At 42.9% G+C, this 26402-nt stretch overlaps 1 protein-coding gene across 6 annotated transcripts in view; it reads left to right on the top strand.

Annotated features, from left to right (window-relative positions):
• The window catches only part of FGF12 (fibroblast growth factor 12), a 184231-nt gene that overhangs the window by 118968 nt on the left and 38861 nt on the right, over positions 1 to 26402 (top strand). For all 6 annotated transcript variants that reach the window (XM_015871733.3, XM_015871732.3, XM_015871731.3 and 3 more), the window contains 2 exons: positions 1095 to 1205; positions 7438 to 7541. In XM_015871733.3, the coding sequence (XP_015727219.1) occupies positions 1095 to 1205; positions 7438 to 7541 (215 nt within the window). The remainder of the gene's footprint in view (positions 1 to 1094; positions 1206 to 7437; positions 7542 to 26402) is intronic.

Below are 26402 nucleotides of genomic sequence, written 5' to 3' on the forward strand. Positions count from 1 at the left end.
CGGGAATCCTGGTGGGGCCACTTAATGCACAGTGTGACTGTGGCTTATAAAACAGCCTCAGCAGAGGTTTGAAGGATGGATGCTGGCTACGTTTTGGTATGCTGCACTAGATTATTTTTTTTCCCTCTTTATAAGAGTTTATTATTGCTTTCTCAAAACTTTTTTTTTTTTGAGCAAGCAATCTGAATTTTGGTCAGGTGGAACTATGAACTCCTGTTGCACGAGGAAATCTCTGTAATGCAGCTGGTGGGGTTGCCTGTAGCTGACTGGTTGGCTTTAAGAAACTACACTGGTAATGCACCCGTGATCAAAGTGAATTTGTCCTGGATTTTTGACTGCTTTATTTCTTTTTGACCAGTGGACCCTGCTAATGACAAAGAGCAGTTCTCATATGCTAGAGTATGTGGCATACATTTCTTGGAAGGGAGGAACATACGGGACTTGAAAACAGAGGCGTTTCAGGTGCCCATAAATGCTTCAGAGGTCATATTTGGAGGTGTCTCGCATCTGTTCCTTTTAGGAATTTTGCTCCTCGAATCCCACACGATTGGACTGGTGCAACCTGATTCAGTGCTCAGTTACTTCGGCTTTACACTGCTGTAATAACATCAATTTAAACAGATTTCAGTGGCATAAAACTGGAAAGACGTGATAGTGAATCAAGCATAGAAACCAAGCGAGTTGCCTTCACAGGCAGAATAAGAAACAATAAGTGCTCTCCTTGCTATGCACTGCCAGCAAATTTGCTTCTAAACTGGAGGCATATGCAGAATACGTAGGCTGTCTAAAGACTTTCATTTGGTAGGTAACTTTCACTGAAGCGGTGTTGCATAAATCTGTTACTTTATGCTGTACCAACTAAGCCTTGCATTTTACCTGCTCATCTGATCTCCATTTTATTTGCCTGTATGTCTGTGTATATGTATGAATATTTTACAACCTCTCTTGAAAGGAATTACAGAAAGCTGTCTTAGTCCCAAACACTTTATTTGCTCAGTGCTTAATGGGGGCCACATGAATTGGGTCTCTTGCTACATGTTTGGTACATCTAATAATAATTTTTTATTAAATATATATATATATTTCTCTTGCAGAACCCCAGCTGAAGGGAATTGTGACAAGGTTATTCAGCCAGCAGGAATACTTCCTGCAGATGCACCCAGATGGTACAATTGATGGGACCAAGGACGAAAACAGCGACTACAGTAAGAAAAATTAGCCTGTTTTGCAACCCAATTACAATTAAATGCATCACCTAGCGGGTCTTATTTGTGAAGCTTCATTTTAGAAAATATCAAATTAGGAAGAAGCCAGCTGTTTTCTGCAGGTTTTTTCCTATCTATACTTCCCCTTTAAATCTTGCCTGTATAATTTCATATGTTTCCTCTCCAATCTTGTTCTCTCCCGCCCCAATTCTGTAACTGCCATCTGGGGGGGGTGGAGAATGAAACCCATGATTTGAACTACTGCCAGAAGAGAAAGGAGATTATATTTATACACATGCCACATGGGTAAAAGATACAGGGAATTCTCTTTCAGAGGAGAAGAGGAGATAATTGCTTTTGGTATTTTATCCTGAAAAATTAAGCAAGCATCAGGAATTTCCAAGCTGGAGAAATCCAGCTGTTCATCCAAGTCTCCTATTTTGAGGCTGAGGTTATTGGATATCCTTTCCAAATGAGGTTTGCTTCCAAAACCCCACTCAAAGGGGCTAGATTCATACTGTCCACCAAAGGTTAGCAAAGTGCAGTGGAGCCATGTAGGTTTAAAAGTGATGCTCACATGCAGGAGCCAAAATGGTTTAAACCGATCAGTAGCCCATATCCCTTTGTCAAAAGAGGTATTTTTCTCAGCACCAAAGCTCCTTGGAAGATTAAAAAAGATGCAGCATGCTTTCTGTGGTAGTTCTTCATTTCACAGGTGTAAGACAAACAGTTACGAAAGGGTAGTAATAAGCTCAGATCCTTGGTACCACAAGCTGTATTTACAGAGTAGGACTCAAGTAATTACTTGGGTCAGGCCATGTTGGGTTGAAGTTCTACACGCTACTGCACATCATGTCTTTCCCAGTCACTCCTAGAGATCAACAAGATTTGATGTGTTTATTTAGAGGAACTGACAGAAGAAAACTTCAGGTTCTTTGTAGAAGGAGGAACCTACTTTGGGGACCAATTGTGTTGTTCTAACTAATGAAAGCTTCTAGCTGAACTGAAGGTGCAACTCTTTCAGTAACATGGGGTCTGGGCTGCAGGTGGGGGTGCCCTGGGACAGGAGTTCAAGATAGGAGCAGGCCCATGACTGTGGTGCTTGCCTCATGGAGCTGGAGTGTAGGGTGCTGTGGTGTTCAGCTGCATCTCGCTTGGGGTCAAAGCAGTGAACAAAAGAGGGGCTCTGTGAGGATGTCAAGTGAAATCATGAGAGGCTGGCAGAGCCTTTGGGAAATGAACCAAGAGAAGTCAGAAAGCTGGCCTGGAGCATCCTGTGAACATCAGGTTTTAGTTCTGCATCGTGCACTTGTGTTTAACAATTGAAATGCCACAGATTAATGATGATAAAACTTCAATTTACATGGGAGAAGAACAGTGTGTGGGAAACCTCCCCATGCTCCTGTATACCTCTTACTCCTCAAAGGTCTGAGCCTTCCTATAAGAAGCCTGGCCTTGGGTTTTCTCATGCAGACACCAGCACACGATGAGTTCAGTGGGCTTCAGTGAGTGAGTAATGAGCCAGTGCTGGGTGGTATTAGCTGCTTTTTTTTTTTTTTTCCTTAAAGGAAGAAGACATAGGATGTTTTCAATCTGCAGAAAATCCCATTGGAGGCCTATTTATCATCTGGCATGCAAAGAGCTGCTAGAAATGGCAGGGATTCATTATCCTCATCTATCAGTGAGGACTGAACAACAAAGTAATGGGCTTAAACGGAAGCAGAGATGAATTTGGGTAAACAGCAGAGAAAAAGAAATGTAAGGGCAGTTCTGCAATATTTCAAGCTGACAGAGGAGATGAGGGAAGCTGCTTCTGGCCCCTCCTCAGTGGGCACAAGAGCAACCTCCTGCATCTCTGTGACTGAGGTTAGCCTCACATCACCCAAACAGTTCTTATTTATGTCAGAAATGTCAGAGATCAGGCACTAAGTACTTGCGAGCCTCTTCCACTCTGTCTTCTTAATTAGAAATAGATGGGCTGAAGGGTGCTTCTAGAGTGTCAAGTTTTCTGGTGAGATGACAGCCCTACCTTGGCAGCCTGTTGGCACAGGAGGCCTATGGCTGTAAAGTACCAAGCCCATTGCTCAAAGTTGTGGGCTGTGCAAGAAGGTTTGGTGCATAAGGGGGCATTTGAAGTCTTGGGGAGAATACAGAGGTCAAACACTCTCCTATGTCCTGGCCTTAGGGGATGTCAGAAGAGAGAAATCCCCTCTGATAGAATTTGGCTCCTGAAAATGAGAACAAAAGTATGCTTTATTCAGTTCTATTTAACTTTTGACTGCTCACTCTCCTTAATAAATCTTCAGCTTAAGTCAGTGATTTATATGATACAAAGCTTCCTGCTATAGCTTCAAAACAAAATCACATTTTTCACTTTGGAAATAACAAAGCATAAAGCATCCATTCTCCTTTTTCTATTCCTTTAGATCTCTTGAATTTTGACCAGAAAAACAAAACACCCAAACACGTAAGAGTGCATTCAACTAAGTGAACAGCTGCAGACTTGCTTCACTGGTATTTTCTGTTTTGAAATATTTATCCAGAACATTGCTGGCCAGGTATTCAGAAGCCTGTACTGTATTTCTGTGCAAAACTCATCAAAAATAGATAAATATTTTCCTGTCCCTGGAGAGGTGTTGGTTAATTCACATCCACTGTCAGAGGAGGATGCTCTTGATGCTCACACAGCAGGTCCTTGCCACCATGCGTGGCTACGTGTTCTCTGTTCATAAGTCATCTTCACACAATGAAATGCCCAGCGATTGCTGTGTACCATACATTGACTCTGTGCTGTATCCATGAACTAATTATTTGAATTACCATTATGAAAGGAAGTTTTAATTTTTTCGCGGAATGCATTAGGTTGGTTTGCTCAGGCAAAACAAACATTTCCAGTGAGATGGCGGCGTGTCCCTTAGATACATCTGACGCAATTAAAAGTTGTAATAAAAATCCAATTATTTATATAAGAGGAACTGCTAATATTTAAGCAATTTTAAAATGAATTATCTATCCAGTTCCCATTTTATAGGTATTCACGAGAGGCTGTTGGTATTTATTTTCTACCTCTTCTTTAAAGAAAAAGAAAAAAAAACCAAAGAAGCCAAGTTCTAATGGCACCTGAATGGGCATCCAGCCAGCTTCCCGCAAAACAGTGCTTGGGACATCTGTTCCTTATACCATGTAGCTAGAGGCGCCCTGTCTTAATATAAGCAAGAGGACAGATTCTCTTCCTACTTCTAGTGGGATGTATGAAGAATTTTCTGTAGATAAGTTGGCTTAGACCCATAATAAAGTAAGCATGCAGAGTTTAAAAAGTGTGATGCGTCTGATAAACTGCAGTGATCAATGTGTTTGTGGCCAAAGGGTTTAGCAGTGGAGTGTGATAAAAGTGCTATAATCAATAAGTGCTGACAGGTATAACTCTGGTTGTGGGAGAAGATGGTAAAATGTATGACAATATCAGCAGAAGCATGAAATGTCTTAATTTTTTTTCTGTCTTCTGCATGTAAAACCAAAGAGTATGTCCATCCTGTGTGCTTGCACATGGCATAGAAAATTTAACTTTTGCAACAGAAGGAAAGTGTTCTGTTTTGTTTTTTTATTATTACACCAGACCCCATAGGGTAGAATTATAGAATCATTAATGTTGGAAAAGACCACTAAGATCATCCAGTCTGACCACTAACCACGTCCCTCAGTGCCATCTCCACAATTCTTGAACAGCTGCAGTGGTGGTGATTCCTGACCTCCCTGGGCAGTCTGTGCCAGTGCCTCACCACTCTTTCAGAGAGGAATTTTTTTCTTTAGACTCAACCTGAACCTCCCCTGGTGCAACTTGAGGCTATTCCTTCTTGCTGTTACCTGTGAGAAGAGGCTGGTCCATGCCTCACTCCTACCTCCTTTCAGGGAGTTGTATAGAGTAATAAAGTCTCCCATGAGCCTAGTGGAATTGTCCATTATAATAGTTGATAGGGTACTACTACAGGTTGTCCTCTTCCCCATCCTTGTATCTGGTATATCAAGTTAAGTGGGATTTTTTTATTTTTTTTTTCCTGACACAAAATGAGACATTTACTTCTATGCTTGTTCGAGGTTTTCTCCCACGTTTTTACATTGTTGTAATAAGGCTTAAAAGTAAGAAAACTTACAAGCTTTGAAATCTGTTCCAGAACAAACAAGATGAAATATTCATTTAAAGAATGACAACAAAAGGCTTTAACTTATTCAGAGACTTTTAATGATTTGATTGCTGAAACTGTTCTGAGAACTTGCAGAGTTTTGATTAATGCCCAAATGCTTTCAGTAGAGGAAAATGTTTGCATCATAAAACTACTTTGGCCATCAGTCACCTCTGTCAGATGCGTGCCCTTCAGCTTGCCTGCCTGCCCACATGCTTCCCTACTCTGCAACATGTTGTAGGAGATGCTCTGCCATGCCTGCAAGCCATGATTGTGATCTGTGGGACCAAGAGAGCTTGGCAGTGCTTTTCCTACTGTCATACAGTGCAGTGGGATTATTGGTGTGCTCTTTTAGCATGCACTTGCGGAGAAAAGAGAGTTTTGGACATGGAGGTACTTCCAGGTGGAACTTCTCCCCACTAATTCTGGGTGTTATCACCCCGCTGCCTAATGAATGCTTTGAATGGTCTGTCACAAGTTTTCTATGGAAGATAAATTGGCTGTACAGAAAGAATGATGATGCCCACCTTGCTTCATTATTTGCAGTAGCATGCTCCATTTTTCAGTGGGGGAAAAATTAGGGAAGGGAAATTGCTTGTAAGTAGACTTGTTAATTACAGAGGGTTTTAGACCTTCCCAGTAGTGCGAAATTGATTGAAATATAGGCTTGCCTTGGTTACTGTGCTTCTCAACTGTAGAATTATGTTGTAATGTAGCTCTTTGGTGCCCAGTAGCTACACTGGGGCATGTTTGTCTCCTCTTGGAACTGTAAGAGTAGTGCACTCCTTGACTCTTGTTCAAAGACCAATACTTACACTGAACTTTGTATGCATCTATTGAAGCCCTCTGCTTGCTTCCTATGAAACTGCATAAATGTAGGCACTGATTCTGGTAAGGCTTAAGCACACATTTTGATATTTCATTGAAGATGGTGCTTATAACTGCAAGAAACTGTGCAGTTTCTGGGAGTTCAACAGATCTCTTGTGATCTCTACAACTGTTTGCAAGGAAGCAACAATTTACTTCTTTTTTACTACTTTTCTCTCCATATTTGCTTCAAATGTTTTCCTCTTTAAAAGGGGATCAACAACCACTTTTGTCTCATCCCTTCTGTAGTAATTCACATAAAGGAGGCTCTTGAGAAATATCTCATGATGGAGTTAAATCTATATGTTACCTGGCATGTGTGTGTCTAACAGGTCTCCTTGGAGAGCAGTGTTGGCATTGAGTTGTCTTGTAGCCATTACGGGAAGACTTCTTTGTGCTATGCTTGCTATAGTGTCATATGTAGAAGTTTGTAAATGGTCTATAAAATGAATCAGTTTGAGGATTATATCCTTACAGTCAGTAGGAAAATAGGAATGCTTCATTGTACTCTGTCACTCTGTTCTTCTTCTCCTCTCTGCCTACTGCTGGGTCTCCTCTGGGCCAAAGAGACCTCGAATGAAGCATTCCCACACTTCTGCTAGACCCTGTGCTCGTTTTTCCTCACCCTGAGCTCCCCAGGGCAGAGTCCAGTTAGCTCTTCGCAAGCTGAAGCACAAGGTCCTGCAGCACCTGGGTGCTCTTGTCCTACAGATCTCAGTGGGAACAAAGGCATGCTAATGCCTGAGTGTTCAGTGCTGACAGGCCTCTCTTTTGAGCCCCTTAGAAATTCAAAAGCTCGACCATACATAATGGGTATGCTTACAGGGAAAGGTCTTTCACTGAGATCCAGGGGCTGTTTGAAATCGAGCAATATGAAATAATTGGCAGGAAGTGGCTGCAGTGCTTTAGTCATTTGGATGGCAGTAAAACTGAGTTCTGAAAGGTCATATCTTCTGTCCTATCTAGTGCTGCTTCTGAATGAGGAGCGGAGCTCGTGTCAGGTTCTGCATCTCCTGTCCGTTTTAAAAACTGCTTTCAGAGTCAAAGCTATGGCTGCAGATCCTTCACATAGCTGGAACAGGATTTGTTTCCAACTCAGGATTGGGGTGGGTTGGCTCTGGGGCAAGAAGCAGCAGAAGCCAAACGAGCTGATGTCTCAGTAACGTTTGCTTTTCTTTCCGCAGCCCTTTTCAACCTAATTCCTGTGGGTCTTCGTGTGGTGGCAATCCAAGGGGTGAAGGCAGGCCTGTACGTTGCCATGAATGCTGAGGGCTATCTCTACAGCTCAGTAAGTACTTGCACCCATGGTGGCTGGGTTTTGTAAGCGGGAGGGAGGACTTGGAGGCAGACACATATTGGAAAGCCTGTAAAAGCAGGAATGGTGGGAGCTGCTGCAAAGCTGTGCAATATTCACTTCAAAGTGTCTCTGCGGAGCTTCGTGGTGATGTTTCCTGACCTGTGAAGATATACTTTGCATTCCTTTGAGTAGTTACTTAATGTAGGTCACGTTGTAGAGGAGGTTTGGTGGTTTGCTGGTTATATTCTGGTTTCATATTTGTGAAATGGGGTGGACTGAATGGAATTGCTTTTGAATTGCACCCAGAAAACTGATCGTAGCTGGTGCTCTGATGGGTCATACTCAGCTTATGGCTAAGGTGTAAATCCACTGTAATGCATTGACTTCATTTAAATGGTTCTGGACTGTTCTGTTGGCAGTGCTTCAGTGGAGCAGAATTACCCTGTATTTGTGTGGTCTTTTTAATGCACATAAAAGATAAGTGAGGCATTTTTTACTGACTAATTCCCCTATAACTTTCTTAGATGGCATGAAAGGGCATGAGGTTACTCATAAGATTCTCATTTGAAGTAAGTAATTGATTTTCACATTGAATAATTGATTCAGTGATTTATTAAATATGGCAGCCCTTTGCCAGAAATTTTTATGCTTCAAATAACTTTGCTCTAGTTCTACATAGTAAGTAGTGATAGTTAATAACACACTTCTCATTTCTGTGCTTATGATATCTTTAAAGCGTATAGGCAAGATTCTAATCTCATTTCCATTTGTGTAAATTTACAGCACAGTGATTCTGCTCTTGTCTCAGCATTTACCTTGCTTTAAAAACGTACGTGAGACTGGAGATGGGACTGCTGAAAGTACAACAGTCTCTGTGATGTGGGGCATAAATGTTGATTTCCCTGGCCTGTCCGCTGTGTGCCTTCCCATAAACCCATGGACCATGCAGTGCTGTACCATGTATGCAGACAAAGACAATGCTGTGTTTCTGATCAGTTTTAAGCCACTCACGTGGCTGGGATTTCCCCCGTTCCCTTGGGAGCTAATAAAGCTCTCTTTCCCCAACAGCTCAGGGTAGAAAGTGGCAACTGGATGTGTTAGTATGCCTGGCGAGATAGGTCTCAAAACTGGCTGCTTGTCAAGAAGAGACAGAGAGATCAATCTGGATCTCTATGGATGCCAGACGCTTCCTGTTCTTTCATAGTCCAGTAAACGTAAATGACTGCCTCTAAACAAGTTACATCACTTTACTAACAATGAAAATCTTCTTGTTAAGTGATCAGAGTCCAAAGGGTAGATAGATAATACCAAGATATCTGCTATTCATGTGAAGTGTCTTAAAGTGCTTCAGATTGTACGTTATTCAAATTACAGTGGTTTCATTCCTAGCAACTGTGCGTATCTTAAATAGGACGATTAAGCAGGGAAGACTAAGGATATGCTTTGATGGCCAGTGGTAAATGAAGTGCACCTCATTAGCCACCATGGCTTGACAACATCCAGTTCTGTCTAAACTAATACAAGAGTGAAGCTGTTTTTCGTGAATATGATGTAAGGTTTCTGTTTGCAGCAAATGGGTGCTACTGTCCCATCTCTGCTTCAGTGAGATGGAACTTCCTAGAATGGATTTCTTTCTTTTACTGTCTGGTGTCTCTGTCTTACAGTCAATAAATTCACTGTGCTTTGGAGCAGTCCCCAAGATAAGGAAGAAGATAAGAAAATCTGTGGGTAGTAAAGCTTGTTAGAAGCAGGAGGCATGGGTCTAGCCCCTCATAGCTTCAAAGACAAGGGATTAGGCCAAGGTCCTATAAAAGAACTGTATATGGCTGAGAAGAGCTCAGCCTGTCCAAGCAGTCTCTTGGATGCTGTAGCATTCCTTGTGGGGCCAGATCCCACCCCAAGCCAACATTTGGCATGGCTGTTTCTGACTCAGAGACTGTGCTGGGGAATTGCTTTGGCAGCACTGACAGTCTGCTCCCCTTTGGGGCGAGCCAGCTGCGGCCATGCCGCCTGGACCCGACTGCTGCCCACACTAAGGGACGTGTTGTCCCTGTTCCCTTGTTCAGCAGACCCTAAACTACAGCTTTGGACTAGCTTCCTTTGTTGTTATACTTGCACCTGCTTTTTCCCTAGCTTTTTCTGAGAGACTTCTGAAAAATGGGTCAATATTCCCCATAGATACTGTTCACTCACGCAGATCCATTGATAAATGAACTTGTCCTGCTGCTTGGCTGCCTCACCTGCTGTCTGTCCCAGACTAGCTCTGCTAGGACTTCTTGTAATGCTCTCAAAACTGGAACTGCTTTCAGATAAAACACAACTGTCTAGGGATGTGCTGCTTCTTGCATTTTTCTCCTACTGTAGAACCCAGGTTTTCTGCAACTGTAGTTGAACACATCACCACTGCAGGGTTTGATTGTTTGGGGTTTTTTGATAGTATTTGATCTGTGTGTGCCAGCTGGGACCTTGGCTGACATCCTCTGTTCTGGATCAAACCAGAGGCTATTACCAGCTTGGTCTTGGAGATGATTTGTGCCAGCTCATTTCTCAGTGTGGGTTCTTGAATGAATGAGTTTAGAATAAGCAGCCCTTGGAAAAAGTCTCCCCAGCACCAGCCAGTGCTGGTTCTCTGCTGCCAGCCTTGGTGAGAAAGCTCTTTGCAGAAACTCAGTCCTCCCCAAGGCTGATGTGGTTGACCACATCCGTACCTCTGGCAGTGAATTTCTTTGTCTCTCCTGTGCATTTAGAGATGAGCAGGGACACTGCAGGGTTGGTTTACTTGCTGCCTGCAGGCAACCATAGATCCCTAGCTAGCTTTACAGCTGGCTAAATGTGTTAGATGCCAAAGCTCACTGGCTTGGGAATCAGCTGTTTATGACTTTTATGGATTGTTTATTTACACTTGAGACCTGCTTTTTCTTTTTCCATACTAGCTCATTGAGGTCTCTGAGGTCTGCTGTGGAATTAGGTGCTGAGTAGGCAAGAAAATCAGGTCTTGATCTGAGGCACTTGCCTCTGTAGACAGCTGGATGCAGAATTACTGTCCTCACAGCAAGCTTGCAGAGTCATTGGTGAGTTTGCGCTGAGGTTTGTTGTAATATGGAACAGCTGTCAACTCCCTGGTGGTGCCCAAAATTTTTTATCAGCACCTGTTTTGGGGAGACATGCAACCCTCCTGAGAATCCTCTGTTGGTATTTGATACCAAAGCAGCAACATACAAAGTGAGTGAAGGGCAGCGTTTCTACTTGTACTGTCTCAGCTCTTGGGAAGCTGAGACCAAGGGCTGGTTGTTGCAGAGGACAGGAAAACATAGAATAAAGAGGTACGTCCCGCTCCAGTGAGTTTACAGCTTGATTGTAACGGGAGAAGACACAGAACATGCTCTCCTGTCTTTCGATCTGCAGTTAATAGCTTCACTACTAAATTAATTCCTACTTCCGTATAACCTTGCTAAGTGAAGTCGAAGCTGTCCCTTCAGTCTCAACTCCCAGCTTTCTCTCCATCGCTTCTCTTACGTCTCAGAGGAGTATGGGGATGGGATCACCCCAAAAGTAGTTTGGCTGAAAGACAAGATCCTTTAGTTTGTCGTGGGCAACGTGTCCCCAGGCCCACCCAGTCACGCCAAGTATGCCAGTGTTGCAGCTCTCCATGTGATGTGTATAATTCAGTGGCATTGCAGCTGGGATTGGTTTTGCCCCAAGTGCATAATGCTTCTCTTCTAAAATGTATTGCTCTAACATACTCCTTGTTGTTTAACTCAGAGTTCTAATTATTTTTGAAATGGCAAGTCATGGTACATAATTTATTGGGAAGACTGAGAAAACCCTAACAGAGATGGAGAACGCGGGGGGGGGGGGGAAATTGGGTTGCTTACCAGGACTCAGTGTGGCTTTACAGTATCAACCTGCAAGTTGAAATGCTGGAATTAGAGCTTGAATCACTTCAAAGATTCCTGCTAATAAGGGAATGATTATGCACAATAAAAGAAAATATCCAAACAGCGCTGGAAAAAAAAATTGAGTCATGTTAAGAGCTCAGTGTCTTTTCATTTTCCCTTTCTCTGCTTTTTTTATTCTGCTCTATCATTTTGCATAATAAACATGTCTTGCATAATAATAAACAAGCTTCTGGGGAAGTATGTATATTAACTGTATTTTTTAATCTGCTTGCGTTGCTGTAACTATTTCACTACGACTCCTCCAGGGTTGCTGCACTCTTATTTACATCATTTCAAGGTCAAGGGCTGGAATCAATAATGCTGCGTTCTCTACCCTAATAGGTTTGGGGTGTTAACCTTCTACCAATGGCGTTTCTTTAATGCCTGTTTGAACTCAAGCCCTGTTACGCGAATCCATCAGAAGGGCCAATGCATTGGGCAGGTATCCTGAACATTTGCAGGCTTTGTAGATGAACTTGCTGCTGGGGGGGATTCCCTAGTTTACATGGCTCATTAGGGAGCCAGGTCAGCAGAGACAGAAATGTCTCCAAAGGGAAAGCACAACAGGAGCCCAATTTATGTGCTTTTAATTTCCCCCCAGGGCATTCACTCTACTTCGTTGGTGGTTTTAGAAGGTTTGCTGAAAAGAAATGTTAACAGGGAGATGTAAAATGCCTCCTGCCCCCAGGCTTAATCATTAATATGGAGTAAGTAAAATGGATGCTGGGGGCGAGCAGTTGTGCCAGAAAAGCCAGCCCCTGGGAGCAGATTCTTGCCTTGCATCGAATGTTCCTAAAATATAGCTGATGAGAGACCTGGTAGCATGGAAACCTGTAAACACATCTGTCAATAGCCAGGCAGTCGCTTTACTAACCAATGAGGTGCTCCACCTATGTTGCTTAGCTGTTCTCATCTCTCAGAAGCAAAGTGGTGCCCCAGCTTTCTGTGTGCCCTGGCATTGAGAGTTCCTCTGTCCTACATGAGACTGGTGGTAACTGAGCTCAGGGGATTGTTCAAGATGTGGTGGCATGGTTGTTGTGTGTGAGAAACCAGTCTGACCTCACTTAGCAGCACCTCCTGGGTTGCTAGTCAGACAGGGAGGCTGGCAGGATATCTGGTTGCTGTAGCACTGTGATTTTGGGGGCAGGTTTCCCATCTGGCAGCTGACTGCAGAACTTTGCTCCCAGGACTTCCCTAGTGGAGGATCACAGAAGGGCTCCTGGTTGAGGCTGCCACTCTGTGCAGAGTCAGGCTTGACTGTATTCTTTGTTGAGAACAAAATCAGTAGCAGCAGGATGTAATTTGTCCCTGTTCATTGCAGGGAATTTAGACTAGATGGTCTTTTAAGGGCCCCTTCCTACTCAAATGAGTGTGCGATTTTTCTATAATCCTGTTTTCTTAGCTAGCTTCCATATTAGTCCATGTAATTCTATAATAATAGTGCAGTTTATAAAGAATGAAGATGCTTTTAAATAAAGCTTGTCTTCTCTTAGTCTTGGTTCCTCATGACATTTAATAGCATGTTATGTTCCGTGTAACGCCATCCAAAGAAGCAGGAATGGGACATTCCCCTTGCAAGCAGTGATCTGTCAGTATAAGGATGCATTATGGTCTCTTGCTGAAATTTCATTTTGGAAGAAAATCAGGGAAAAATACACCAGTGGTTCTGACTCATCTCATTTTGACACTTCCCCAAAGTAGTGTTACAGATCCCCATACTGAAAGGATTTTGGTGTGTTTTATATTGCTCTACCATTTCTAATAAAATCGGAACAAAATATTTAGATTTTGGTGGAGTGTTATAATTCTACGTGGTCCCCTTCAAGGAAAAGGGGGATGTTAAAGCACTGAGGAGGGCAGGGTTCCTCTGAACTGAGGAAGGCAAGATTAGAAATCTTAAAGATGAATCGCTGTGATAGGTGCCATCTTCACAGCCTTCCTTCTGTGTGAGTCCAAGTGTGTAGCTCTAGTTTTGATAAGGAGGTAGGCAAAGTCTTTGGGGCAGGCACTAAGCAGCAGCAGCAGCAAATGGTGAGGTAGCAGAAGCAAAGGTGTTGATGCAATACAGTGTTCTAGTTGGATTTTGGAAGGAAACTCTAGAAAATGTCCGTACTGAGAATAGGGAGGTGTGCAGGGAACCCTATAGTTAGCAGAGGTGATGTGAGTGGAGCAGCCTGGCAGTGCTTGGAATATAACACTACTGCAGATGTTCCTTGGTTGCAGGAATACCTGTATTGTCATTGTGGGTATCTGGTAACAGTAATTTTTGAGTAGTGTTGATAGTAGGTGATTTTTAATGTCCCTCCCAACCTAAGGCATTCTGTAATTCTATTAAAAATCATACTGAGGTTGGTGCTTCATCTCGCTGTGGAGCCAATGTGGCAGAGCATCGCCAAGGGTTGCTCAGTGCTGTGCTGTATTTGTTTCCTGCATTGCATTTGTCAGTGTTCACTCATAAGAGATGAGTGCTGGTGACACAGGTGTTTGCCAAAAAGGAATTAAACTGAGAACTGCCAGTCTTATTGCACCCAGACCAACCAACTCTCTGTCAGGAATGTGGTCCACAGAGACAACAGCTGTCTGTGCTATGATGTGTCAAGTTGTAGTGACATGAAGCCTGGCAAATGGAGTTGACAGGTCATGGGGAAAATTTCCATGTTCACCATCTCCCTGTGAGCAGCCCTGGGGCTGTGTGTGCTTGGCTCCTTCCATGCAAGGACCCAGTGGGGCAAATAACTGCTCTGGTCCACAGCGTCTTCAATGGCAAGAGGAACGCTGGGTTCTGTTGGTGTTGATGCACTTCTCCAGCCCCTATGAGTGATCTGGAGAGGTGGTGACAGCACAACTCCTCTTTATAGGCTTTTCTTTGCATTCTGCTGGCTGGGGAATGCAGAAATGGGCAGGAACTGAGCTCATCTCCTCGGGACAATAATTTGCTTTGCCCTGAACTCTCCAGCCTGCTTTGGTTTTTAATGTCATTTCTCCCATGCCTGCTTTGTCCATAAATAGGGATGATATCTGTTTTTCATGTGTGAAATCTAGATAAAATTCCAGCTTGCCAGGAATAGCAGTGAGTTAATTAACATTTTGTTTTGTGCTGAGGAGAGGACAAATATTATTCTTCCTAAGTCCAGACTGTGTTTGATATGAAAGGAACGAGGCAGGTTTTGAGAGAGGATGTGTTTGTCTGAGGTCAGGTGTGTGTTAATGAACTGATTCCGATCTCCTTTCTGATAACACCCAAGTCAAATATAGAATGGATAAAACTTGTGAATGGCATGCCTTTGCCAAACAGTGACTAATGGCTCTGGAGGCGAAGGCAGGAGATACGACAGTCATAGGCAGGCTGAAAAACACGAGAAGAAACCTTACTGACTGTGCATGTAATTATAACTGGGAGCCAAGTGATAGAAAACTTATTAAATGGGGAACATTGTTGGATTGTAATGTGATTTTCCAGGGGAAAGGAGAAGAAGTTCAAAATACTTGGGCTATTTCAAGACAGATTGGCTGAATCTGGGGAATGTAGTGTACTGTAGCACAAAGGCCTGGATGGGAGCCTGGATTTGGGTTTGCTGTGAAGATACCATCCTGACTAAGCACTAGCAAAGCAGAAATAATTTTTGTGAAGTCTCTGTACCCTGGGAGTTGAGTTCAGGTCCCATAACTTTTCATTACCGTGAGTCCCAAGACACAGGGCTGGCTTTTGGTTCCTCTAGCTGCATGGCACAGCAGTCTCCAGAAGCTGGAGTAAATGTGCTCAACAGCAGTTTGGGTCCTGGCTTTGGAGCTGCAATGGGCTCAGCAAGGAGATGAAGCTTTGTTGCTTAGGGGCTGGGAGAGCAGCAGAGACATCAGAGGCAGAGCCCATCCTCCCCCACCCCCTGAGAGCACTGACACACTGTATTATGGAAGGCTGAATATGTGAGCCCCAAGTGGATGTTACTGACATTTTTCAGATGTGTCAGTTGTATATTCCTGGGGTATTTAATTACATTATGCAACTTGTACATTTTGAATGGATGAATAAACAAGGTAGAATCCGAGCTTCAAGTAGCATTTGTCAAATACTCTTCTGTAAAACCTTCTTTTCTTATTAGTTTTTTAAAATCTGGAATGGCACATGAGACTCAAAGTTGGGCATGAAGGATTTGAGGTGTAAGATTAGGAGAAAGTGAGAGATTTTGAAAATTCCAGTAGTAGAAGGCGAATCATAGCCTGTTTTACCTCATAAATAGAAAGAGAAAACCCTGACTTTGTTGGATGGGATGGTTCAGAGCAGAGTTTGGAATCATAGTCTGGTTCTTATTTTTCAAGCTTAAATGAAATTTCTCTGCTTCATCAGCAATCTTTCTGAACACCTCACAGGACTGGAAGACCAAGTTATTGTGGTCAGAGTGGTACCCATTAGTTCCATTATGATGCATCCTTCCCCTTTCTGCCTGCAGTTAGGCTACATGTTTAATCTTTTATTTTTGTGACTAATTTCAGTTACTTGAGGTTTCACTGTGCTTTAGTTACATCATCCAAAGGCTTTGGCTGCTCACCTTGTTGCTTTCTTCATTTTTCCTTTTTCTTAGCTGCTCCTCATTAATTTTCTATCAGTATGTTTTGGATTACATAACCGATAAGAAAGATTTATCTCATTGGGTGGATGTTATTGCTTTTGGTTTATTAAAAAGGGCTCCTTTTGCACTTCTGACGCCATCCTTTCTTGAGTGGTGAGAACTACTTGCTGTGGCAAAGCTTGACAAGCCCTAAAACTTTTAAATTACATAGACACATGCATATGAATCACAGGTTAATTTGATATTTTGACATGTCAGCCGCTGGGAAGGCAGTCAAGAGACTCTGTAAGCGTTCTGCTACCTCTGACATGCTGATGGCATCTGAGGTGCAGAGAACCAACAGCTTGGGGAGCAATGGCAGGCTTTCAGACGCTTTTCTGTGAGTTATCTGAATCCCAGGAAGTATATTGCTATTCAGAGCAATGCACTTTCCAATCCCCCGAATACATACTTAGGCACTGACCCTATGCTAAAAGCTTTCCAAACTATGAATACCCTTGACATAAATAAGATATGGCATGAAGATGATAAGTCTTCATATCTCCCCACCATTTTCCTCCTGAGAAGACTGAAGGGTTGACTTGTCTTTATAGGAAGCTTCCTTGGCTGGCTGCTCTGAAGGCTGCACATCAGATGCATTATTGATAGCAGCGCGTGGGACTTGAAGGCATACATGCACATGTTACAGACTCCCAGATGCTATATGGAGCACTGCAGAGGAATTACTGCAGCTGGGCAGAGGTTGTCCGCTCCTCTGTAAAGCCTTGGAGACAGAAATTGGCATGAGTCTCTTGTACAGCCTTTTCTCTTCCATCGTTTAATCATCATGAACATGCAGTAGGAGAGGGAAGAAAATAGAGCTGGTGGGATAATGAACTGTTAGGTGAGGAATCTCTTCTAAGCAAAAGTGGAGAAGGACAATTCTCTGCATCCTTGCTGCAGTGCTCCAGCCCTGTGCACTCATGCCAGGCATTGTGCATCTTTGAAGGGACTGCTTCCTGTTCCTGGAGGGTTGAGCTGATGGTCAGCCAGGTCAGAGAATGTTATGCTGCTTCAATCTCTGATGGGAGCACCACTCATATACTGTCAGCATAAAGCAAGATCAAGCCTGTGCCTGTCACATATTAGGTAGAGAGTCATTAAAATGCAGTTCTTTTGCCTAAAGCTGCATGCTCTGATTGGCCTTGAGGGACGTGCTGGTCTGAGGGCATCTGGGTCATCTGGATCATGGGCAGTGGGAGGATTTAAGTCAGCTGGAGTTGCAGAGGTTGATGGTGTGGGTTCCAAAATGAATCTGTTATCATTTACCTGTGAGTTGTTCCTGGACTCTCCCACGCTCTCAGATAATTCTCCCTCACCCTGGAAAGCTGCAACACATAGCAAAGGAAACTGAGCACAGAGGAGCGATGTGTCATGCTGAAGGTCATGTGTGGAGACTGGATTAGTTCTTCTCTTCTTCTTGATCCTAATTCTTTGCCTTAATCTGGGGCTTTCTTTTTTATCATTGTGGTTATTCAGGGAACTGGTGCATCAGCAGCAGCACAACTTATGTAGTATCTTGAGCCTGAGCAAATCAGTCTGTTTTGAAGGCTGCATGCTGTGTAGGCAGGGCTTGCTTCTCTCTCTCCATCTTCCCGTTTCATGTCTTTTTTGGCTCCTCTGCAGTTATGTCCCTCACAATCTTCACTGAGGATAATGGGAACAGGCAAAAGAACCTCAAGAGAGTCTTCCGCTGCCAGCCATCTTCTCCTGTACATCTTAATACTGTACGTCAAGTACAGTTGCTCAGGGCTCCACGGATATCTCTTTTTCAGCCATCCAAGGAGCTGGAGCTGTTTACAGTTTCATCTTCACAAGATGGTGAGTGGGGTATTGGAAATGGCTCCTGAGGAGCTCAGGACTGCAGCAGTGCTTGGGAAAGAATCACAGGAGTGGAATGGCCAGGTCTTGCATTTGGAGTAACAAAATCACAAACTCAACAGTAACTTCTCTTCTGTGGCTTGTTTAGTACTGAAAGCCTATCCTTAAGGCACCATATCAGCAAGGCAACAGTGATAGGAGCACTCCAATTTCTGTGCTATTCAGAGACGTTTCAGATTCTGGCATCTGTGGCACTTGGTATATGTAGAGTAAATCCAATGGTGTTTGGCTGTCATAAAACTGAAATGCATACATTTACCGTTGGCATACCTGGGTCTGTGGTCTGCCCTGTCCTTTGGGTAAAGTCCAGGGAATGTTTATGTGTTCCTATGCAGATGCAATCTTAAATTAGTACATGAAGAAGCAGCAAATTATTTGTTTTAAACATCAGAAAGGGAATTTGCAGTATTTTTGTTAATAATGTTTTAGGATTTCAGCAGAAAGAAAATGGTAATTGCATAGAAATAATTAGTTTGGGAAATTGAAAATCATGATGGGTTTTTCTGAAGTCAGAGCAAGACCTACTTTTCCATCAGAAATCTCAAACTGAATCCCACAAAAAGAGAATTATCCTATATATTAGAAAACAGAGGTGTAGAAAAGAGCAAGTTGTCTTCTCTTTGTTTTGTAACTCCTTAGGTGCAAAACCAGATGAAGTACCTCACAGCCCCAGGGTCATGCATCATTCACTAATTCCAAGGGTTTCCTTTTAATTCTCCTGCAGCCCTGCAAATGTGTGGGTCGCTGCATTCCAAGTGTGAGTGGCTCAAACTTCTTACTCTGTTTATGTAAAGAGCTCTGAGAGATGATTTCTTAAACTTAATTTAATTACTTTTACATATTTATATATATGTACGTATAAATATATATCTATCTCCAGGAGTTCCTTGCAAATAAGCCCTTTGTGAAAGTTTATTATTCAGATTTGGAATAGTGGGAGGAAATCAATTTCCTCTTTCAGAACTACCTTTTTTCACCTACTCTATTTGCTTATCACTCTCTGCTTTGTCAGGATTATTCTAATCAGATTTCAAATATGAAGAGAAAAAAATAACAAAAATAATTCTCCTCTTTCAGCTTTTCAGTAGACTGAAGTAAATTAAGACATTTATCAGATTCTGCTCACAGGTACCTGGTGTGGCTGGGGAAAAAATGTATGTGTTATTCTCAGGGGAGATGCCAGAAGGGAGGACTGAAACCAGCCTCATCCTGGGGGTAATTTGGCCAACTCTGTGTTCTTGAGCTGCCACCTGCAAGTCATGCATGTGAACACATCCCAAACCAGCATGGCGAATGGAGAACAGATGCTTGCATTGCTGCAGGTTGAACCATAGGAAGCTGCTCTGAAAGGCAGCCAGACCTGCCAGCCTGGTGCTTCACCACCAGCTCTTTCACTGAGCTGTTTCAAAGGGGAACCAAGTGTCCGAATTGCTCGAGTGGTTTTGCAAATCTGTCCTCAGCCTAATGCACCAAAATAACAGCTTGCAGCAAGGCCAGCACAGCTTCTCTGCATACAGCTTTTTTCTGATTTGGCAGCTGTTTGAGATCCTTGTTTGCTATACATATGAAGACTGATAGCACTCATGAGGGGGCTGTGACCTTGACCATCCTCCTGTTCTTCCTCAGTTAGCTCATTACAAGTTCCTAAATAGTCATCAGGGTTTTGGCATGAACTACTATGAAAGTGTATTTCTATACATGCTGCCCCAAGGAGCTGGGCTCACCTTCAGTGTGTGATCTGGGCACACTGAAAGAAGGTTGCTCTGATATTTTGCTGGCCCCTTGTATGGCAATCTGAGTATTTCTATTGACTTGGACAGAAAATAGATCTGTATTGGATAGGTGGGATCTTCTGGAAAGTGTCTGGAAGATGGATTTGATGGATTTGTGTTCATACACAGAAATAGGACTGTACTCAGGCTGTTGACAGCCACTGATTGTTCTGAAGGTCTGGGGCACATTAATTTTGGCTTTAGTAATGAAGTCAAGATGTGGGGAAAAAAACAGAAGTATCTCTGCTTTGCATATGGAAGCAGTTCTTGTACTTAGGGTGCTAGTGGGTCAGTTTGTGGGGTCCAACTCCCTGCTCTGCCACAGACTTGGCCTCAGGCCTAGTCACTTTGGATTCAATTCAGGTGCCTAAACCTACATATCTATGTGTGATGCGCCAGCACATCCTACCTGGCCTCCAGAAAACCATGGCTTTTCCATAGGTCCTGTGTGCTTTGTGCCAGCCCTGTGCATGTCTTGCACAACACAGGACATCTCAAATTATACCAGAGACTTACATTTAGGTAAGTAAATCAAGCCCTTAATTTCTCTGCCTCAGCTGCTCACCTATATGGTGGAGATAAGATTTCTTTCCTACTCCCACAGTGACAGTGTGGAGATAGAAGTGTGCTGGTGATTGACAGGCACTCAGATGCTCTGTTGAGGGCACTGTGTAAGAGCCCGAATAGATAAGAGTGTGACTACATGACAGCATGACGGATTTTATTTATTTATTTATTGCTTTGTTTTTTACCTCAAAAGATTTTCTCCTTCACATGTCCTTTTTCTATCAGGATGTTAGTGCTGTGAAACAGCAATGAGCTCAAGTGAGCTTCTCACACCTGAAGTCTTCCTGGGGTTGACGTTCCCCCAGATCTGGTTGCATTTCCATCTGAGTTCAGCCATTCTTGCCCCGGCTGACCTGTTTGCCCCAGGTTACTCAGCCACAGAAGCGTGCAAATGCCTCAGCAACATTTGGAGGCAGCTTCCATTTGGGACACCCTTGTTACTTATTAAAAATGAAAAGGTAGAAAGAGGTTTGTGGTTTTCAGATCTGCCAAGTTGGAGTGGTGCGGCGAAATAGGGAAATCACAGTTTGACTTCAAAATGGAACGAATTAACCTGTCACCACCTGAGAGAATAAACTGGGAACGTAGCTATCTTATTTTTCAGCTCAGTCACTGTTCTGGCACCTAGTTACTTCATTGCCAGTGGTGCTGTAAAGACTTGCTGCTCCCTGTGGTTTCAGCAGGATTTCAAAGTAATCACCAACCCTGCAGTTCTTCCCCTTTTTATTTACAGACTTCAAAGGCTCAGTTTCATGCTCATCATGCAGGGCTCTGCTTCCTAACATCCATTTGGAGGCTGTCCGAGAGAAATTTTATGTAGTCAAAGATCTTTTCAAAGTTTCCTTTAAGGGTGCTGCATAGTCTTTAGGATGCAAAAGGCATAACTAGCATAGACACTTTAGGTAGTCACAACTATAGACCCCATTGTAATGTAGGGCAGGGTGTTAGGTCATCTCCTTCTTCAAGTCTCCCATGAAAAATGAAACAGTTATTCTCTTGCAGCAAAGGATTCCCACGTACAGTGGGAGAGATGAGCACATTTGGGGTAGGAAGAGGAGAATGGAGATACCTCTGCTCTCAGTACCACGAGATTTAGCCACAACTATCTGAGAAGAAGCTGAATTACCACGTACATTTTTCTGAAGATCCAGAGAGAGACTGCAGCATGCTCTCTTTAGCTGGCCATGTCCTTTTACTTATCTTCCTTTTCACAACGTTCTCTTTGTCTCTGCCCGTAGTCATCAATCATATGTTCAAACACTTGGATATGATCTGCCTCAGTAACATCATTTTAACTTGTAAAATTCCTACCAGCTAACAGCTCCTCCGTGTCCTTTAACAATGCATTGATGTTTTCATCAACAAATATTTTCTCTCCTGCAGCTCTTGAATCTCTAGTCATTGAAGCTGCCAGAACCTGAGCAAGAGCCAAGAAGCTTTCTAAGTGCACTTATAGGTCACTGGAATTGCATGGATTCTCCATTCACTTTACCTACTGGGATTTTACTGAGAACTCTTGAGAGAAGGCCATAGGGGCCATTGCTGTAATTCCTCCCATACATTGCTAGAAGTTGAAGTTGAGAGCTCTTCGTATAGACCTGACTCTGAGTATTCTCTGTCTGGTTCTCAGTGGCCTTATACAATATCTAAGTCATCAAGGACATGAGCACACGCTCCATGCAATAAGAAAACTCTTGTGCCTTCAGATAATCCTCTGTTCAAGTGCTGGGCCAAACTGAGGAATTGTTTTCCTCCTGAAGGCCACAGGGGAATAGCTTTTGATCTAGACCTCAGGGCACCTCTTGCTTCCTGTGGAATTTGGCAGCATTCATCTGGTGAAAATATCCCTCTCTGCATCTTTCTAACTCATCTCCCTGTAGGAGCCATCTGTCTGTCTAATCTTCGCAAGCACTAACGGATGGCTCTGCTGGAGAGTTTGACCATCCAAGTAGAGTCCTCTAAGGATGAAACCAAACGTGCAATGACATCTAGTCCATGGTGAGCACTGTGCAGCCTTCTTACAGCCTCTTGTTTGGTTGCTTTCCCCACTCAAACCTGCATTGTTATTTTTAAAATGAGTATCCCAGTTGCTCCTAATCTCTTGGTTATAATGCAAATATTGACCACATATACTTTGAAAGAGATTGTGGAAGAAGGATGGGAGATGCCTCAGTGGACTGCACTGTCAGATATACAAAGCTAAATCCTCATTCACTAGGACAAAGAAGAATTTACATACTCAGAATGAATAATTTCTTAGTGAAGAACACAGTGTGCATGCTAGCTAGGTAAATTATAACACTCTAAGGCTGTTGCAGTGATAATATTGAGGGTACAAACCGGATTTACATATTTGAAAAAGGAGGCTTACATATGCTGCTTGTTCATTTAGATAGATCAGCTAATGTATTAGCTTAATACATGTTGGAGACAATAGTCTGACTCCTCAAATATACATATTCAGAGAAAAATAAAGATCGAGAAACAATTATTTCAGTAAATAGAGGGATTATCCACAAATCCAATAAAAATCTGCTGTTCCTACTACCCTGTTATGGTACTTTCTGGCTTGAAAGTATTTGAAATCATACTTTTTCCTGTTGAATGCCTTTTTAAAATTTCCTATCAACCTTTATTTATTTATTTATTTGCCATTGAGTAGTTCTTTAATGCTGTGGTGTTAGTGGAAAATAACTGTCCAGAGTGCAAAGGAGAGCTGATCTAACCTGGTCTTTAGGCTATGGTGAGTAAATGAGAAGAAATGTTGCTGGATGTTTTCACTCCTCAAAGGATTCCCTAGCTGTGCCCTTTCCAACCTCAGCTGATTGAAACGCAAACTCCAGAGCCATTATGCTGTTTTCATGTTTGGGTGCTTTATTTTTAAAAGATCTTCATTGCCCACAAAAAATGGTAATTTTGTTAGTCCATCCCTGTTCTGCATAAGACATCCATTACTTGTAGGGCTGGAATACCTGTAGATATTTGAGGAAGATCAGTAAGGTGGTTGCAAGGTAAAAATGATTGAACTGGCCAGTTGGGCTTTCTGTAGGAAGCAAGCTGTGAGGACTCTGTCAAGTTCAATTGAATAATTTTTGCCTGAAGTAATATTTTAATGAAGCAACCAAGCCAGGACAGGAGGGTTCTCATACGTTCTTTAAGGAGGGTGGTGTGCACTGAGTGACTGGCTGTGCTCTCATAGCAGGTTTGAAGGTGCCTGGAAAGCTTCCTGTGATGTGACATAGCAGAGCAAATAGAGAACTGATATATTAGATACAATGAGGCAAAGTGGGTTCTAAGTGAGTAGAAGTGTCATGTAAGTTTAGTCATATAAGGAAAGAAGAGTTCAGCCTGACTGAGTGTCTCTAGAGACAAGGGCATCCACCACCTTTCTGAGCCTCCCCACCCTTAGCGTAAAAAACCCTTCTCCTCATACCCAGTCTAAATTTCCCCTCTTTCTGTCCCAAGAGATCTTGTTAAAGAGATTGTCCCCTTATTTCTTAAAACTCCCACATAGGTGCTTTAGCACTGTGGTGACATGCAGGGAGAGGCTGTTGACTCTGTTGAAAGTGGAAAGGCCTTGCAGAGAGATCTAGACGAATTTGAGAGCTGGGTAATCTCCAGCAGCATGAACTTTAACAAGAGCAAGTATTAGATTCTGTATTTGAGAAGGGGCAACCCTGCCTCTACAGCAGGCTGTGGAATAAGACACTGGAGAGCAGCCCCACTAAAAGAGATTTGGGGTTCTTGGTCAACAGCACATTGAACATGAGACAGAAGCATGTCCAGGCAGCCAGGGAGGCCAACCATATCCTGGGGTGCATCAAGCATTGCTAAATAGCCAAGGGAAGTGATTGCCCTGCTCTACACTGCACTGCTGAGGCCTCATCATGAGCATTCATATACACCTGAAAGAACAGGGAAGATGGTAGAACTGGATGTTTCAGAGAACTGATAGCTGAATACTGTAGCATAGTACTGTACTCATCCAGAATGTAGATGAAGAAAGAAATGCTATTTATTTTAGCAACTGTACAAACTGAATTTTGGGTTTCAGTTTGGGCATCTGTGTCCTTGAAGTTGCCATTTTATTTCAGTTCCAATATTAGCAGTTTTGACTAAAATAAAGGAAGAGCGATGGCCTCTTTTTCTCAAGTAGGCCAATTTTGGTCTGGCAGCACTGAGAACTGCAGGCAGCAGAGCTCCTCATTCCATGCTGCTCATCAAAATGCCTGTTTCTCTTTTTCTTCAGAAAGCACAGTGGAAAAAATAATCCAACTTAACAATGAACCACATTGTATTGCTATTTACATATACCGCTTTATTTTCTCTTATCAGTTTTCTTCTTTAGATAAGAATGTGCGATTATGCTCTGCTGAAGTTTTCTATACCTGGAAGTTACCAGAGTTCCCTCTCTTTTCTTCTGATGTCTATGGGTAGGTTTTTCACAGTGTTTTCCCATCAGTAAATCAGACCATGGAGTCACTCACAGAATAGAATAAAACTGTGGAGTGTATTTAGATGACTTTAAAGTGCAAATGCTAATATGTTGCCAAGATTAGACCCACTGAAACATGCAGCAGCAGCACAAACTGTCTCAGTAAGTTAATGCATAAATATCTCAGTAGAAGGGCTCAGAGCCATCTGCGAAGGCCACTAAAGCTTCCCAGGGAAGCCAGGAATCAAAGAGAGAGGTAATAATCAGTCTTCAGCATCTCAGAAGCATGTGGGCCTTTCTCTGCATTATGATGCATGAATGTCTTCTGTATTGCAGAATCAGCTTTTAGGTGATAAAGGCGCAGCAGTGTTAATAGTTCAGATGCAGACTGAAGCTATTAACTAGCTGACAACCCTGGTTGTTTTGAAGGAGCAATCTGGTTACCATTAAAAAAGCAACAATACCACAATCTCCCACCTCTAAAATGCTGCATGTTTCCAAGAGGTAACAAAAAAACCAATCCATCAGTGACAGGAAGGACACTTTGATAGGAATGGTAGAAAGGACTTGAATGAGGGAAAGTGGGTGGTAGAGATTTGCTGTGTGATGTTACCACCTTCTGTGTCCTGATTCCTCTCTGTCCAACTCAGTGCCAGCCTAATAAATCTCTGTCTCTTAGCTAGTGTCTGCATCCAGGTCAAACATAAGTCACTAGTGACAATTACTATTTGTACTCAGTACTGGTGAGGCTGCACCTTGAGTACAGTGTTGAGTTCCAGGCCCCTCACTACAAGAAAGAAACTGATGCCCTGAAGCATGTCCAGAGAGGGGCAGTGGAGTTGTGATGGGTCTGGAGCATAAGTCTTATGGGGAGTGGCTGAGGGAACTGGGATTGTTCAGTCTGGAGAAGAAAAGGCTCAGGGAAAACTTTATTGCTTTCTGCAACTCCCTGAAGGGAGGTCATTGTGAGGTGGGGGTTGGTCTCTTCTCCCAGGTAACAGTGCTTGAATGAAAGGGAATGGCCTTAAGTTGTGCCAGGTGAGCATCGGGTTGGATATTAGGTGCTAGTGTAGTGGAAATGGTAAGTCATGGCCTGAACTAGTGATTGAGGACCTGTGGGAAGGCAGGGCCAACCCAGGGAGCTCAGGTGCATGCAATGAACCTGAGTGATCAGGAGGGGTGGAGCCAGGATCCTCACCCTCAGATCCTCATCCTCATTTAAGGGTTGGCAGTGGAGGCAAGGGTATCTTGCTGGAAATCCCTGCATACCTGAGACTTTCCAAAGGTAAGCAGCATTTTTTTATTATTATTATTATTATTTTTTTCTCCCCCTTTGCTTCTGCATCTACAGTTGCTATGTTAGGGTTCATCCTCACTTGCTGTAGCCAGAGACTTTGTCACTATGCTATTTGTGGCTATTTATTCTATCACTTTATAACATTGTAGATAGACAGAATGTTTGCTGCCATGGATGTGTGCTTTGGGATTGTTACAGCTGACCAGTGCCCAACTATTCTTGTGTTATTCAGTCGTAATGAACAGTGCATCAATAGATATGTTGCTTCCTTTTCTGTTCCTACTTTCAGACACTCCAGAAGCTCTGAGAGGATCTTGCAATCATCAGTAATAAAACTGCTGCCACTTAATTTCCA

Source organism: Coturnix japonica, chromosome 12, assembly GCF_054131305.1.
Source record: "Coturnix japonica strain WE chromosome 12, WE-NBRP24, whole genome shotgun sequence".
NCBI classification, from domain to species: Eukaryota; Metazoa; Chordata; class Aves; order Galliformes; family Phasianidae; genus Coturnix; species Coturnix japonica.